Source organism: Eublepharis macularius, chromosome 4 (genome assembly GCF_028583425.1).
Source record: "Eublepharis macularius isolate TG4126 chromosome 4, MPM_Emac_v1.0, whole genome shotgun sequence".
In the NCBI taxonomy this organism is placed as follows: Eukaryota; Metazoa; Chordata; class Lepidosauria; order Squamata; family Eublepharidae; genus Eublepharis; species Eublepharis macularius.
This window is the reverse complement of record NC_072793.1, coordinates 157,084,495-157,096,363: the sequence shown is the minus strand read 5'-3', so window position 1 is coordinate 157,096,363 and position 11,869 is coordinate 157,084,495. Positions and strand designations below refer to the sequence as shown.

At 46.5% G+C, this 11,869-nt stretch overlaps 1 protein-coding gene across 1 annotated transcript; it reads right to left on the bottom strand.

The window, feature by feature from the left end:
• Positions 1–453: 453 nt before the first annotated feature.
• Positions 454–11,224, bottom strand: LOC129328629 (collagen alpha-1(III) chain-like). Its single transcript, XM_054977814.1, has 2 exons — positions 11,090–11,224; positions 454–2,783 (listed from the first exon to the last, which is right to left on the bottom strand). The coding sequence occupies exons 1-2, from the start codon at positions 11,166–11,168 to the stop codon at positions 2,071–2,073; spliced, it is 792 nt and encodes a 263-aa protein (XP_054833789.1). The 5' UTR covers positions 11,169–11,224; the 3' UTR covers positions 454–2,070.
• Between the last annotated feature and the right edge of the window lie 645 nt (positions 11,225–11,869).

Sequence of the window (11,869 nt, the reverse complement as noted above, 5' to 3'; positions counted from 1 at the left end):
AAAAATAAATTTCAGATTTGTAACAAGTATAAATAGAAAATAAACGTAGAAAAGAGCAAGAGTCCAGCAGCACCTATAAGACTAACAAAATTTGTGGTAGGATATAAGCTTTTGTGAGCCACAACTCACAACTCCAGTAGATGCTACTGGACTCTTGCTCTTTTCTACTGCTACAGACAGACTAACACGGCTACCCATCTAGAAAATAAATGTAGATGGAATAAACTGAGGGAAAGATTCCTAATTTGTGTAGTTTATTCCCATCACAGAATGAGATGGGCGGGTGCCTCAAAATCCTAGACCTGATTAATGTGATTCCCTTCCTTCCCTCACATTTCCTTCCCCTCTTTCTCCACCCCTCACCTCAAAACATCACCAGAAAGTCCAGTCAGCTGTGTTTGAGTTGATGATCCAGTCCCCAGGTTAGTCATAAAGGAGGACATTCAATGATCCTACAGTACAAGTATTTTAATACAAACATTTTGGGTCAACAGTAATACAAAGGGTCACTTTCAATGACATAAATGTACCAAAGCCAAGCTGAGGACACATGAGGGCGATGGAGTAAGGTGGCAGAGGATCTGAACAAATACAACGTCAAAAAAATGCAGATGAGATCCTCAAATGGAAGCTGAAGATACATATGAAAGACAATTATTGTTAAATTGTTCCCCCGAGAAGCTCAGGATAGAGCACATGGTTCTCCCCTCCCTTGTTTTATCCTCACAATAACCCTGTGAGGTAGGTTAAGATATGAACCCAGGCCCACTTCCTTTCCTTGTTCCTAGTTCAACACTATACTCAGGAGTCATTTCATAGAAAAAGAGCTGGAGGAACTCATTAGCATAACTCATTTGCATATGCCATGCCCCCTTGACAGTCACCGGAAGTGTGTCATTGGCATAACTGATTTGCATATACCACACCCCCTGACATCACCTATCCTGGCTGTTTTGGACCCAGTCCTGGCCATTCAGGGCCGAAATTGGGCTGAAAATGGGCGAAAAGGGGCCCAAAATTGTCAGGATTAGGCTGCTGCTGAGCGGGAGAGTGATCCATCACCCATCAGAGGCCCGATCCTGGCTGTTTCAGGACCAATCCTGGCTGTTTTGGGCCTGATCCTGGCCATTTTGGGCCCAAATTCAGCCATTTCGTCCCCGATCCAGGCCGAAACGGGCACAAAATGGCCAAAAATCAGTTGGGCGGGGCCACCTGACATGTGACCTTTTTGGAGCACTACCAGCGTTCCTGTGCGTTCCCCCTCAAAATGAGCCCTGACCATACTATACCGCAATCAAGCTGACATTACAGATACTTGTCAAACAACATTCCTTGGGTAGTAAAACACACACAGACACAGAAGCAGAAGGAAAACACGGGTTCAAGCAACCGAGATTTGAAACCATTTCACACAACCATCCTGAAAACAATGGAATAGCTTGCTGACAATATTGTCTAGATTCTCAGTTAAAAATGAGTGAGCAAGTAACAACAGTTTCAGAATTAATGGCTGGCATGGAAGCTACTCTGGATGAGGCACAAGTTTTATAGGGATGGTATAAGAGCTGGGTGAGTAGGAATGAAATTTTACACAGGTTCATAGCTCATGATTGGTACACCCAATGAATTTCTGGTGGTTCGACCATAATCAGACTATAGATTTGGTAAGAACATCACTAGTTTAAAATAATAACAATATGAAATGGTATTAAATGCCACGAATCCTGGGAATTGCAGTTTTGTGAGGGTATTACGGATTTTCATTAGCTAGTTCTAGTATCTTTGCCATACAATTCCCCAAATCCTATAGCTAGGAATTGTAATCATTCAACAGTTCGGAAAGTAATGGAAGTTTTTGGCATAGATACAAAATATAAAAGGTAGGAACGTGTTCATACACATTTAGGAAAGACCTCACTGAATAGTGTATTGTACCCCTCCTGGAGAAATTTAGTTAGTTCTTGTATTTATCATTTCTCAGTGTTCTTTCCCTGGAAAATGGGAGTAGAATCCTGATGTTCTATCCAGCCCACCCCAAATGCCCAGTGTCGAGACCAAGCCGCCTCTATCTTAACATTCTGGAGTGCAAGGATCACTACTGTCTTTGCCAGTTTGTTCACCAGGCTGAATGCCATAGGGTACAGGGCCATAACTGCCATCATATCTGCCCCTTGGCCCTGATATTCCAGATCCACCTCCATAGCTCGGTGGATATTGGCCACCTGCTCCACCACCATAAGGAGCGTTGGGGTTATTGGCATAGCCAGGGTTGAACTTCTCTGCTGGGATGCGACCCCCACCCCACTCCCTAGGAGTCGGTATGTAGGGGATGCCAGGAGGCTTCATTTCTACCCGGGGGTGCCCATAAGGACCTTCCCCATGTTGCCCATCATACTGGCCAGGTCTGTCTGGCCTGCCATAATTCACAGAACCCCCATACTGTCCAGGTCCAGCCGGCCTGCCATATTGGCCAGAGACACCCCCAAATGCTGGCTTCCCTGGTGTGCCAAATGGCCAAGGCTTATCTGGCCGGCCAGCTGGGAAAGGGTTCCCCCCTTGTGTGTTGGGAGGATAAGCAGAAGACCCGCCTCCAGGTCCTCCCGAAACTGCAGGACTTCCACCCACTACACGGCTATCTCCTGCCTCCCTGCTGCCCGTTGGTTGCCCAGGAGGTGAGACATCAGGCTGAAGGAGTCCTCTGGGCAATGAGCAGCGCTGCACACCTGGAGGCAGAGGCTGTAGGTCTTGCTCAAGTGCCATGTCAATACATCTGGAGGCCACACCTAGGAAAGAAACAGAAACCAGTTTCAGGAAACCACAAAGTATATCTGCATTCTGGGCCCAGGCCCAGACACCCTGTCCCCGCCATCTGTCCTGTTCCTTTTGCAAAGCCAACAAGGACAAGGGAGTGGTGAGGAAGAGACTCTGCCATGGAATTGTCGGCAGAGAAGAAAGGAGAGTGGAACCGAGGCCCAATTTAAATGCCCCGTGCTAGGGTTGCCAACTCCAGGTTGGAAAATTTCTGGAAATTTGGGGGTGGGGCCTGGGGAGGGTGGAGTTTGAGGAGCGGAGGGACCTCAATGTGGTATAATGCCATACTGTCCACTCTCCAAAACAGCCATTTTCTCCAGGGGAACTGATCTCTGCCATCTGGAAGTGAGTTATAATTCCAGGAGCTCTCACCTGGAGGCTGACAACTCTACTGTCTAGTAATCTAGCCCTTAGTAGTCATGCCTGCATTTTTTTTTGTGGTCCACTAAGAGAACAAGCCAAAGTTCAGTGACAGACCACTTGCGTTCTAGGCCTAAAATCCCAGCTCCAGCCCCTGGCAACAGTGGATAAAAACTCTCATCTGAATCTGTGCATTCAGAAAACAAACGTGGCCGCATGACCCTTGTAGGGCAGGACCACGGCTGGTGGAAAGATCCATGTATCAATGTTCCCCCCACCCCTAAAAAAACCTCTCCGCATCTAGAAAACTAGCATTCCTGTGGCTAGTGTTTAAACTTGCAAGACCCTATCTTTGGGGCCATAATGTGGGAGATCCATGACTGCATCTTTTCCAGTTTCATTTCAAAGCAGTCATGTGGGACTGCTAAGGAAATAGTGTCAGAGGAAGGTGAAGTGTAGCCTTCATGTGCACTATTTCTCCCATCTAGTTTTCCACAGCTGATACTGTGGGGAGGGGAAGAATACGAGTACCAAAAGGGATCAACAAGTATGTCAGAAAAAGGAGTTCGCTTCTTATCACAACCGGCAAGCAAAAGTTAGAGACTTTCTTGCTGGGAAACTCCCTTAAACCAACAGTTCCCTGGAAAGCACCTTGGTAACCCCTGACACCACCTAGGGATCTCCAAAGAACATCTAGACTGACCCACTAAAAAGGGTTCCTTCCAGGACTGCCAGGTCCCCCAGCCCCAGCCCCCATCAGCTACCCTTCCCCATTGTTGCTCACCTGTCCGGTGGGGGGAGGGAAAGCACCATGAAACAGGGGGCAGCCCTGAGGCACAGGCACAAAATGCACACTTGCCCACCCACATCACTGGAAAAGGAAGTAATTTCCATTGTCACACAGAAGAGACTCCAGGATGGGATTATCCAAAAATTGGATTTAAAAAAATTATCCAATAATTTGGATTAAAATGTCTTTATAAAAAGGTTTATTATAGGGGGGAAAGCAGGGGGCTTAGCTTGAAAAGGGGTAAGAAACAGGATAAAATACAATTACAGGAAGAAAACTGGTTCATTTGAAATGTGGTGCTGGAGGAGAGTTTTGCAGATACCATGGACAGCCAAAAAGACAAACAAGTGAGTACAAGACCAAATCAAGCTGGAATTCGCCCTAGAAGCTAAAATGACAAAACTGAGGCTATTGTACTTTGGTCACGTCTGGAAAATCAATAATGCTAGGAAAAGTAGAAGGCAGTAGAAAAAGAGGAAGAACTAAGATGAGATGGCTAGACTCCATAAAAGAAGCCACGTCTTCCAGTTTGCAGGATCTGAGCAAGTCTGTTAATGATAGGACATTTTGGAGGTCTTTCACTCATAGGATCACCATAGGTCAGAGGCGACTTAACAACACATAACAGAGAGAGAGAGAGTCCACTATTACACAGCATGCATTCTCAAATAAAAACAATAAAGCTGGTCTAACACAGCTAAGTACATTTCCCCTAGGTTGAGCAGGTTGGGAGCCAGTGCAATATAAAGGTTAGAGTATCGGGCTAGGACCTGGGAGACTCAGAGCCAAGCTACAAGTGACACCTGACCCAGGTTGGACACTTGTCAGCTTCCCTCAAGTTCTGATGGGAAATGTAGGCATCCTGGTCCTGCAGCTTGGCTCTCCGACTGCTGTCCAATGGACTTTTCAACTGTCACTTGTCCAACATTCCGCCAAGCTGCCTACATTTCCCATCAAAACTTGAGGGAAGCTGACAAGTGTCCAATGGAGAGGATAAAGCGGAGCAGAGGAGAACGATGTAAGCTACTTTGGGTTCCCACTGGGAGAACGGTGCAGTATAAATGAGACAATTCAATAAGAAGAGCATGTAATATTCATAATCTATCAGGAAAGGTACGTGGGAATGCTTCCTTAAATAAAGCTAAGAATACTTTTCTGGGTGTAAGCCCCATTGACAAAAATGGGGCTTACTTCTGAGCAGGCCCTCTTAGGCTTGCTATCAACATAGATCTTTGTCGATGTCCACATTCTACACGTTCAATTAAGCAGATCCCCGGGGATGCCCTGGAGGCTTCTTTCTAGCTCAAGCCGAGGGGCTTCCCCACTTGGCTAGGCTTCCATATATTTGTAGCCTCATTAAAGTACTTCCTCCCTCGAGACCTGCTCCTTAAAGTTAACTGGAGGTGAAATGGCCCTCCAGGAAGCTTCGGGCCTGCAATCTTTAGGAATGATGTCAGTCACACTAATTGCTCGGGAAGATTCTTTCTGTGGTTAAGTCATGATAGTTAAATCAGTTTCCATTTGTGTCACGTGAGGCATTAGAAGGAGCACTTAGCCATGAGAGAAGAAGGAACCGTGAGGACTGAAGGCATTCACGGGTGGAGCAGCAGAATATTTGTGGGTGGTGAAGCATGAGAGGTTGTGGAAAACATGGACGGCATTCATATCAGCTGAAGCAAACAATACTTCTCTAGGAAGGAGAGGGGACTTGCTACTTGTCACACACCCTCTGCAGAGAGGGAGATCCCCCCCCCACTTTCTCCATTATAAGCAGAAACATATTCAATGAAGAAGTGTGAGAATATCCCAGAGTTCTCTGGTATTTTCTAGATCAGAAGTAGCCCTTCTTTCTATGGTGGGCAGAGGAACCCTGGGAGTGTAGTACTGTCATAACATTGACACAAACAAATTGTTCAGGACAAGAGATACGTACTCCCATTTGAAAGGGAGTCCGTCTTTCTGGTTCATTCTTGCTTCCCTTCCACTGAGAATAACACAAAAGTTAAAACAGAATTAAAGCACGAACCCAAGTGAAGACATTCATGGAGGAGGTCCAAGAGTAGAACCTAAGTAGGGCTGACTGTAATCTAAGCAGGGTTTGCACCAAGAGTCTCTCTACACGAGACGCCTTGGCGCGTGTTTGTCAAGTGTAGGGAAATTGTAGTTTAAAAAGACAGAGCCAGCGGAGATTGCTCCTCAAAGGTTTTGTTAATTTCATCTTCGCTTCCCTGAAGACTGTCAGTTTCACCTCTCCAGCCTAAAACTGTGTGGGGTCGCAACCAGAGGGCAGTGAGGAATGGAAATGGGCTGGAGCTGCCTTCCAGAGCCAGGCTTGGATCTGGAGAGGTTATAATCGGCTGAAGTTTCCCTTCTGGCATTTCACAGCCCCTTCCCACAGCTCCAGTGTACAGCAAAGCCTTTGCCCTGCTGCCAGCTCTGACTTCTTAAACTACCCTTCCCAGCTAATATTGCATCTCCCGACACGTGTTCTTCACATGTCAGATGTCTCATGTAGAGAGACTCCAGGCTGGCAGCCTGGTACAGTGGTTGAGCGTGAGACTCGAATCTAGGAGACCAGGGTCAAATTCTCACTTTGGTTCACCAGGTCACCTTGGGCCAGCCACTCTTTTTCTCAGCTTAACCTACATCATAGGACTGTTGTGGAGATAAAATGGGAAAGAGAGAAACATGTACATTGCTTTAAGCTTCGTCAAGGAGGAAGGGCGGGATAAAAATGCATTAGAAAAGTTTTAATTCCTTGACTGGGTGCTAGAACTGAAGAATGAAAAGCCAGAATAGGTTCTAGGTGTGACTGTCTCTCTATTTGTGTGTTTGGCTGAGCTGCCACACTGCAAGCATGAACACAAAGATATGTCGCAGCGGCAGAGCAGACATGCATGCACTGCCGCACTTTGTGCGGCAAATGCAAACTGATGCACCTTGTTCCGCCACAGAGAGCTCGACATATGAGTGAGAGAATTCATGGAAGTGGCTAGTGCCATTTTCCAGAGACCATTTGTGAGACTAAACTCATGCGCATTGGTCGCTCAGATGCCAACAGCTGACTACCAGTGCGGACGGGGACTTTTCAGTCTAGAAAGAAAAAAAAAGACTGCTAAGGGGAAACATGATAGAGATTTATAAAATTATGCACGGGGTGGAGAAAACTGATAAAGGCAGATTTTCCCCCTGCCTCTTCCATAATACTAGAACTCAGGAGCACCCAATGAAATTGTTGGGAAATAGGTTCAGAAGAGACAAAAGGAAATAAACATTTACTCAATGAGTAATTAAGCGGTGGAATTCACTGCCAGTGGAAGTAGCGATGGCCGCAAGCATAGATGGTTATAAAAGGGGGCTTAGACAGATTCATGGAGGAGAGGTCCCTCAACAGCCACTAGCCACAGTGACTGAAGGGAGCCTCCATGTATAGAGGCAGCAAACCTCTGCCAATGCTCAGAGGCAGGAGCAAGCAGCGCTTTGGCCTCCATTCCATTTGTTTGGCTCTCCACAGCAACTTATCACGTATGGAACAGTCCATGCTGCACTGGGTGGACTGCTGGTCTGATCCAGCAGGCTCTTCTTAGGTTCTTATGGTCATGCAAGGAAACATTCCCTGCATGGTTTTCTACACCTGCTCAGAGGCCCAAGAAACCAACCTGACCGAGATCTTCTTTTTCCTCTATATTAATTTAATTTATTGCATTCTAGCCCGCCCGCTCTGCGAGCGCGCTCAGGGTGGGTAACAACATTAATAATATTACAATGACATAAAATATAGTATAAAATCAATAATACAATACAAGATATAAAATTAAAACCAAATCCAGGTGGCAATGTGTGATGTTCATACACATCATCAGGAATTCAAGAGGGCAGGCTGCAGATGTCTCAGCTAAACCGCAGACCAAGGCCACAGCAGAGAGGCTGACCAAGTAGCCCGCCCAAGCTTCGACTACTACCATAGGTCTGGCAGAACAGCTCTGTCTTACCAGGCCCAGCAGGACTGTAACAAGTCCTTATTCTCGACCTGGTCGAGCCTAGGTGAACGTCCTTGGGGCCAGGGACCACCAAAAGATGTTGGTCAGTCGAATGAAGGACCCTCTGGGGAACATATGGGGGGGGGAATCCACTTAGCAAGTGTTCCTATGTCCCCAATGCACGGGTTGCCTTGCCAAATTTGCTAGGATGCTGAGTGAGTCAGAGGGATGAGCCAGGCCCTTGAGGCATTTTTGCAACTGGAGTGTATTAGAAGCATCAAAGTGCCACGGCCTCTAGGGCTTCCATCCCTCCAGTGTCACAATCACTAATAACTCCCTTGTTCTTCATACCCTCCTGCTTTAGGCACACCCAGCAAGCTTGATACCCGATACTGCCTCACATTCCCAAGCTGTGAGTGTCTTTTGGAACTGTCAACAAGGCCAAGGAATTCTAACTGCCAGCCACAAACTAAATGTTGTTGCTGATAAAACAAAGCAAGCTTCCAGTGCTAGGGCTGGGCCCAATTATCTGACATTTGGGGCATTTGCTCCAGGCAATAACCTATGCAGGGAGTCGTTTGCCAAAATTCTTATATCGGAGCTGTCTGTGGCAAGGATAGGATAGAGAGGGTGGGAAGTATCTGCACAGACTAACTACTACTTTCTGCATCAGCTTCCAAGTTCCTCTCCACCCCTTCAGTTCTATCTACATCTCATATCACCATCTCTTTCTCTCCTCTGCAGACTATTTGAACCCTTCGGCTTGGTTCAGATGCAACAATAAAACACAATTTGCTGCTATAGGAACAAATCTGAGTGATCCTCAGGCGTCTGCATTCCCTCTCCTTCCTCCCATTATGTTTCTCCTCCCTCTTCCCATTATGCACAGCCAGATAATGAGATATTTCCAGATTTGTGGTAAACTATAGTTTGTCGTTGTGTCCAAACTAGTGAACAATGCTTTATGCTTATCCTGGAAACAGCAATTCCAAACAGTGGTTTGAAGCAGGTTTGGAATCCTGGTTTGTAGGCATACCACAAAACCATAGTTTGCCCATTTGGTTAGGTGTGAAACTAAGACAACTTACACGGGGATGCTCAAATGTAGGGAGACTCAGTGTTAGCCAGGAAGCATAGTTTAAAAAGACAGAGCCTGCAGAGATCACTCCTTAGAGGATTTCCTCATCTTCACCTCCCCAAGGCTCTGTCAATTTCACTTCCCCTTCAGGGAGGCTTCCCTGCTAACATTGCACCTCCCTACACTTATCGCCCCCATGTAAGATGTCTCGTGTTGAGAGGGCAGGAGGGGATGTGAAAGCTCAAGGACCGCCCACACTTGTTTATGTAGTGATTGGCAAACCATGGCCTTACCATTACCTCTTACTGGCCTATGCCATCCACGGTTCTGTGCTGCTGATTCCATAGCATTGTACAATGGTTACAGTGTCAAACTAGAAACTGGGAGACCTGAGTTCAAATCCCCCCTCTGGCACAGAAGCTCACTGGCTGACCTTGGGCCATTCACTCTCAGCCTAATCTCCAAGGGTTGCTGTGAGGGTAAAATGAGGCAGGGATAATGATATGAGCCACCTTGTGTCCCTATTACAGACAAAAGCAGGCTATAAATGCCTACATAAATAAATATGCTTCAATAGGCTCCCATCTCTGCCATGTCTTCTCGGCTCATTCAAACTCTACCTTAACTCTCATTTCTGTAACAAATTTGACCCAAGCTTGGAGCACCTGCTCCACTCCTTGCTTGGCAGTGACCTCTTTACATCCAGTGTAAAAGGGAGTCTCTAGTCTATACAGAATATGCCAGACTGGATAAGCAGCCAACAGTAATTAAGGCTTAGGGAAGTAATTTATATATTGTTATGAATCTTACTTGCTTCTCCCTTTTTTACTACTCATCATAATTTTTAATGTAGCTTTTCGGCTCTGCAAAGCACTTTACAATCCTTATTCATCCAACTTTGCTATAATTACTCCCACTTACAGACAGGCAGAAAGATCTAGCATCCAAACAGCCTGAGCTAGGACTTTTTTTTTTAGTGTTTATCTAGCTTTCATTTTTCTGTTTTGTAATATTCGACCCCAGATAGTTGTGCTGCAAGCTAGCCATTATACATACATGTATATGCATACCAGTGATATACATATAACCACTTTGTAAGCCAGAAAGGCCACCCAGTGGCACGGAGGGAAGGGAGAATAAAATGTACAAAGGACAGGGAGGGGAAATGGTATCAATGTGGGCAGAAAGGTTTGGAATTTTGTACCTTCCTATCGACACTGTGGGGAAGCTCACTTTAATGTTTCTAAAACAAAGCAGGTTCCAGAAAACTGGAGCAAACCAGGAAAAACCAGGGAAGGCAATGGAAGGAGCATGGTTTGAACTAGGGCTGCCGACTCCAAGTTGAGAAATTCTTGGAGATTTGAGAGTATAGCCTTGGGAGTGTGGGGTCTGGGGAAGGGAAGGACAGCAAGGTATAATGCCATAGAGTCCATGCTCCAAAGCAGCCATTTTCTCCAGGGGAACTGACCTCTGTTGTCTGGAGATCAGTTGTAATTCCAGGAGATGTCCAGCTCCCACCTGCATGTTGGCAATCCTCATTTGAAGATGTGGATACTCGACAAAAACTACTCAAGTCTGAGAGCTGGGACACAGCAAATCCTCTGTGTGGAAGCAGCCCAGATCTTCCCATTAGCCTTTAGTCTCCTTCCCGCCTGCACACTACCAACAAGATTATCCAAGAGATTTTATCTTCTATGAACAGTGGGAGAGGTTGCTACCACTGTGCTTCTCGTCCTGTTCTTCCCAAAACCTCTTGCTCTCCCCACCACTACTGCCATTATCCGGCAAAATTTGCCATCCCATTTCCTGCAGTATCAAGAGCTGTAGCAGAACAGGGAGGGAGGCACAGCTGAGGCAGGTTCATGGCAAGCTCATGCATTCCTAACAGCAAGGGGGCAAACTGCAGGTTGCAGTCACGCATCCCGAATAGATTAGCATCGCAGAAGGTAAAAGCATCCCACTAGAGGAGGTGACATTATGATGTCAAGATAGCATCTCAGTCCCCCAGAAGAGTAAAGAAAAAGCCAAGATATTACATGAATGATGAAGCCTGCCAGCCCTGCCACCTACCTGGCAGATGGAGAAAAAGGACCAGGACCAGAGAAGTCATGCCAAGGAGGGGCCATCGCCCTTGGCCACCACAGCTCATCCTGGAGGCTTACAGTGGGCAGCAGCTCTGCCTTCCCCCCCACTCACTCTGCTGGAGTAAAGGAATTACACTGCTCCCTCCTCCATACTCAGGGATTTATATTGCTGGAACCCAGCCCTGTGCTGAAAACAAGGCGGGAACTTCCCAAGATGGGCCACTGCATTCCATGTGTCCTATCACAGTGGGCGGGCACAGCTATTAAGCCATGCTATTAACCCTGTGGTGGAAACAGGGTGCCTTAAGGAAGATGAGGTGCTTGGCTCGGAAAGGGGGGATGACAGCAGCGATGGTGAGTGAAGCTGAAGCAGAATCAAGAGGGAGGCCTCAAGTTCAGTGAGGTAATATGGAGAGGCTTTCCCAGATCAGGCCTCACCAAGCTATATTATAACTGAGTCAGACCATTGATCTGCTAAGGTCAGTTTACCTACTTTGACTGGCAGTGGCTTTCTAGGGTCCCAGGTCAAAGTCTTTCCCATTACCTACCACCTGATCCTTTTAATGGGTGATGCTGAGGGATAGAACATGGGGCCTTCTGTGGAGAAAGCACTGAGATACAGCCTCTCCCCTAAAATCTACCTAATTTACTACAGTAGCCAAGAAGAAGAGAAGCCCACAACAACTAGTCTTCCTGTTCTATTGCCCCATCAGCAACTGATAGAAAAAGCTTTGGTCAAGTGTACGCTTTACATGCAGCAGGTCCC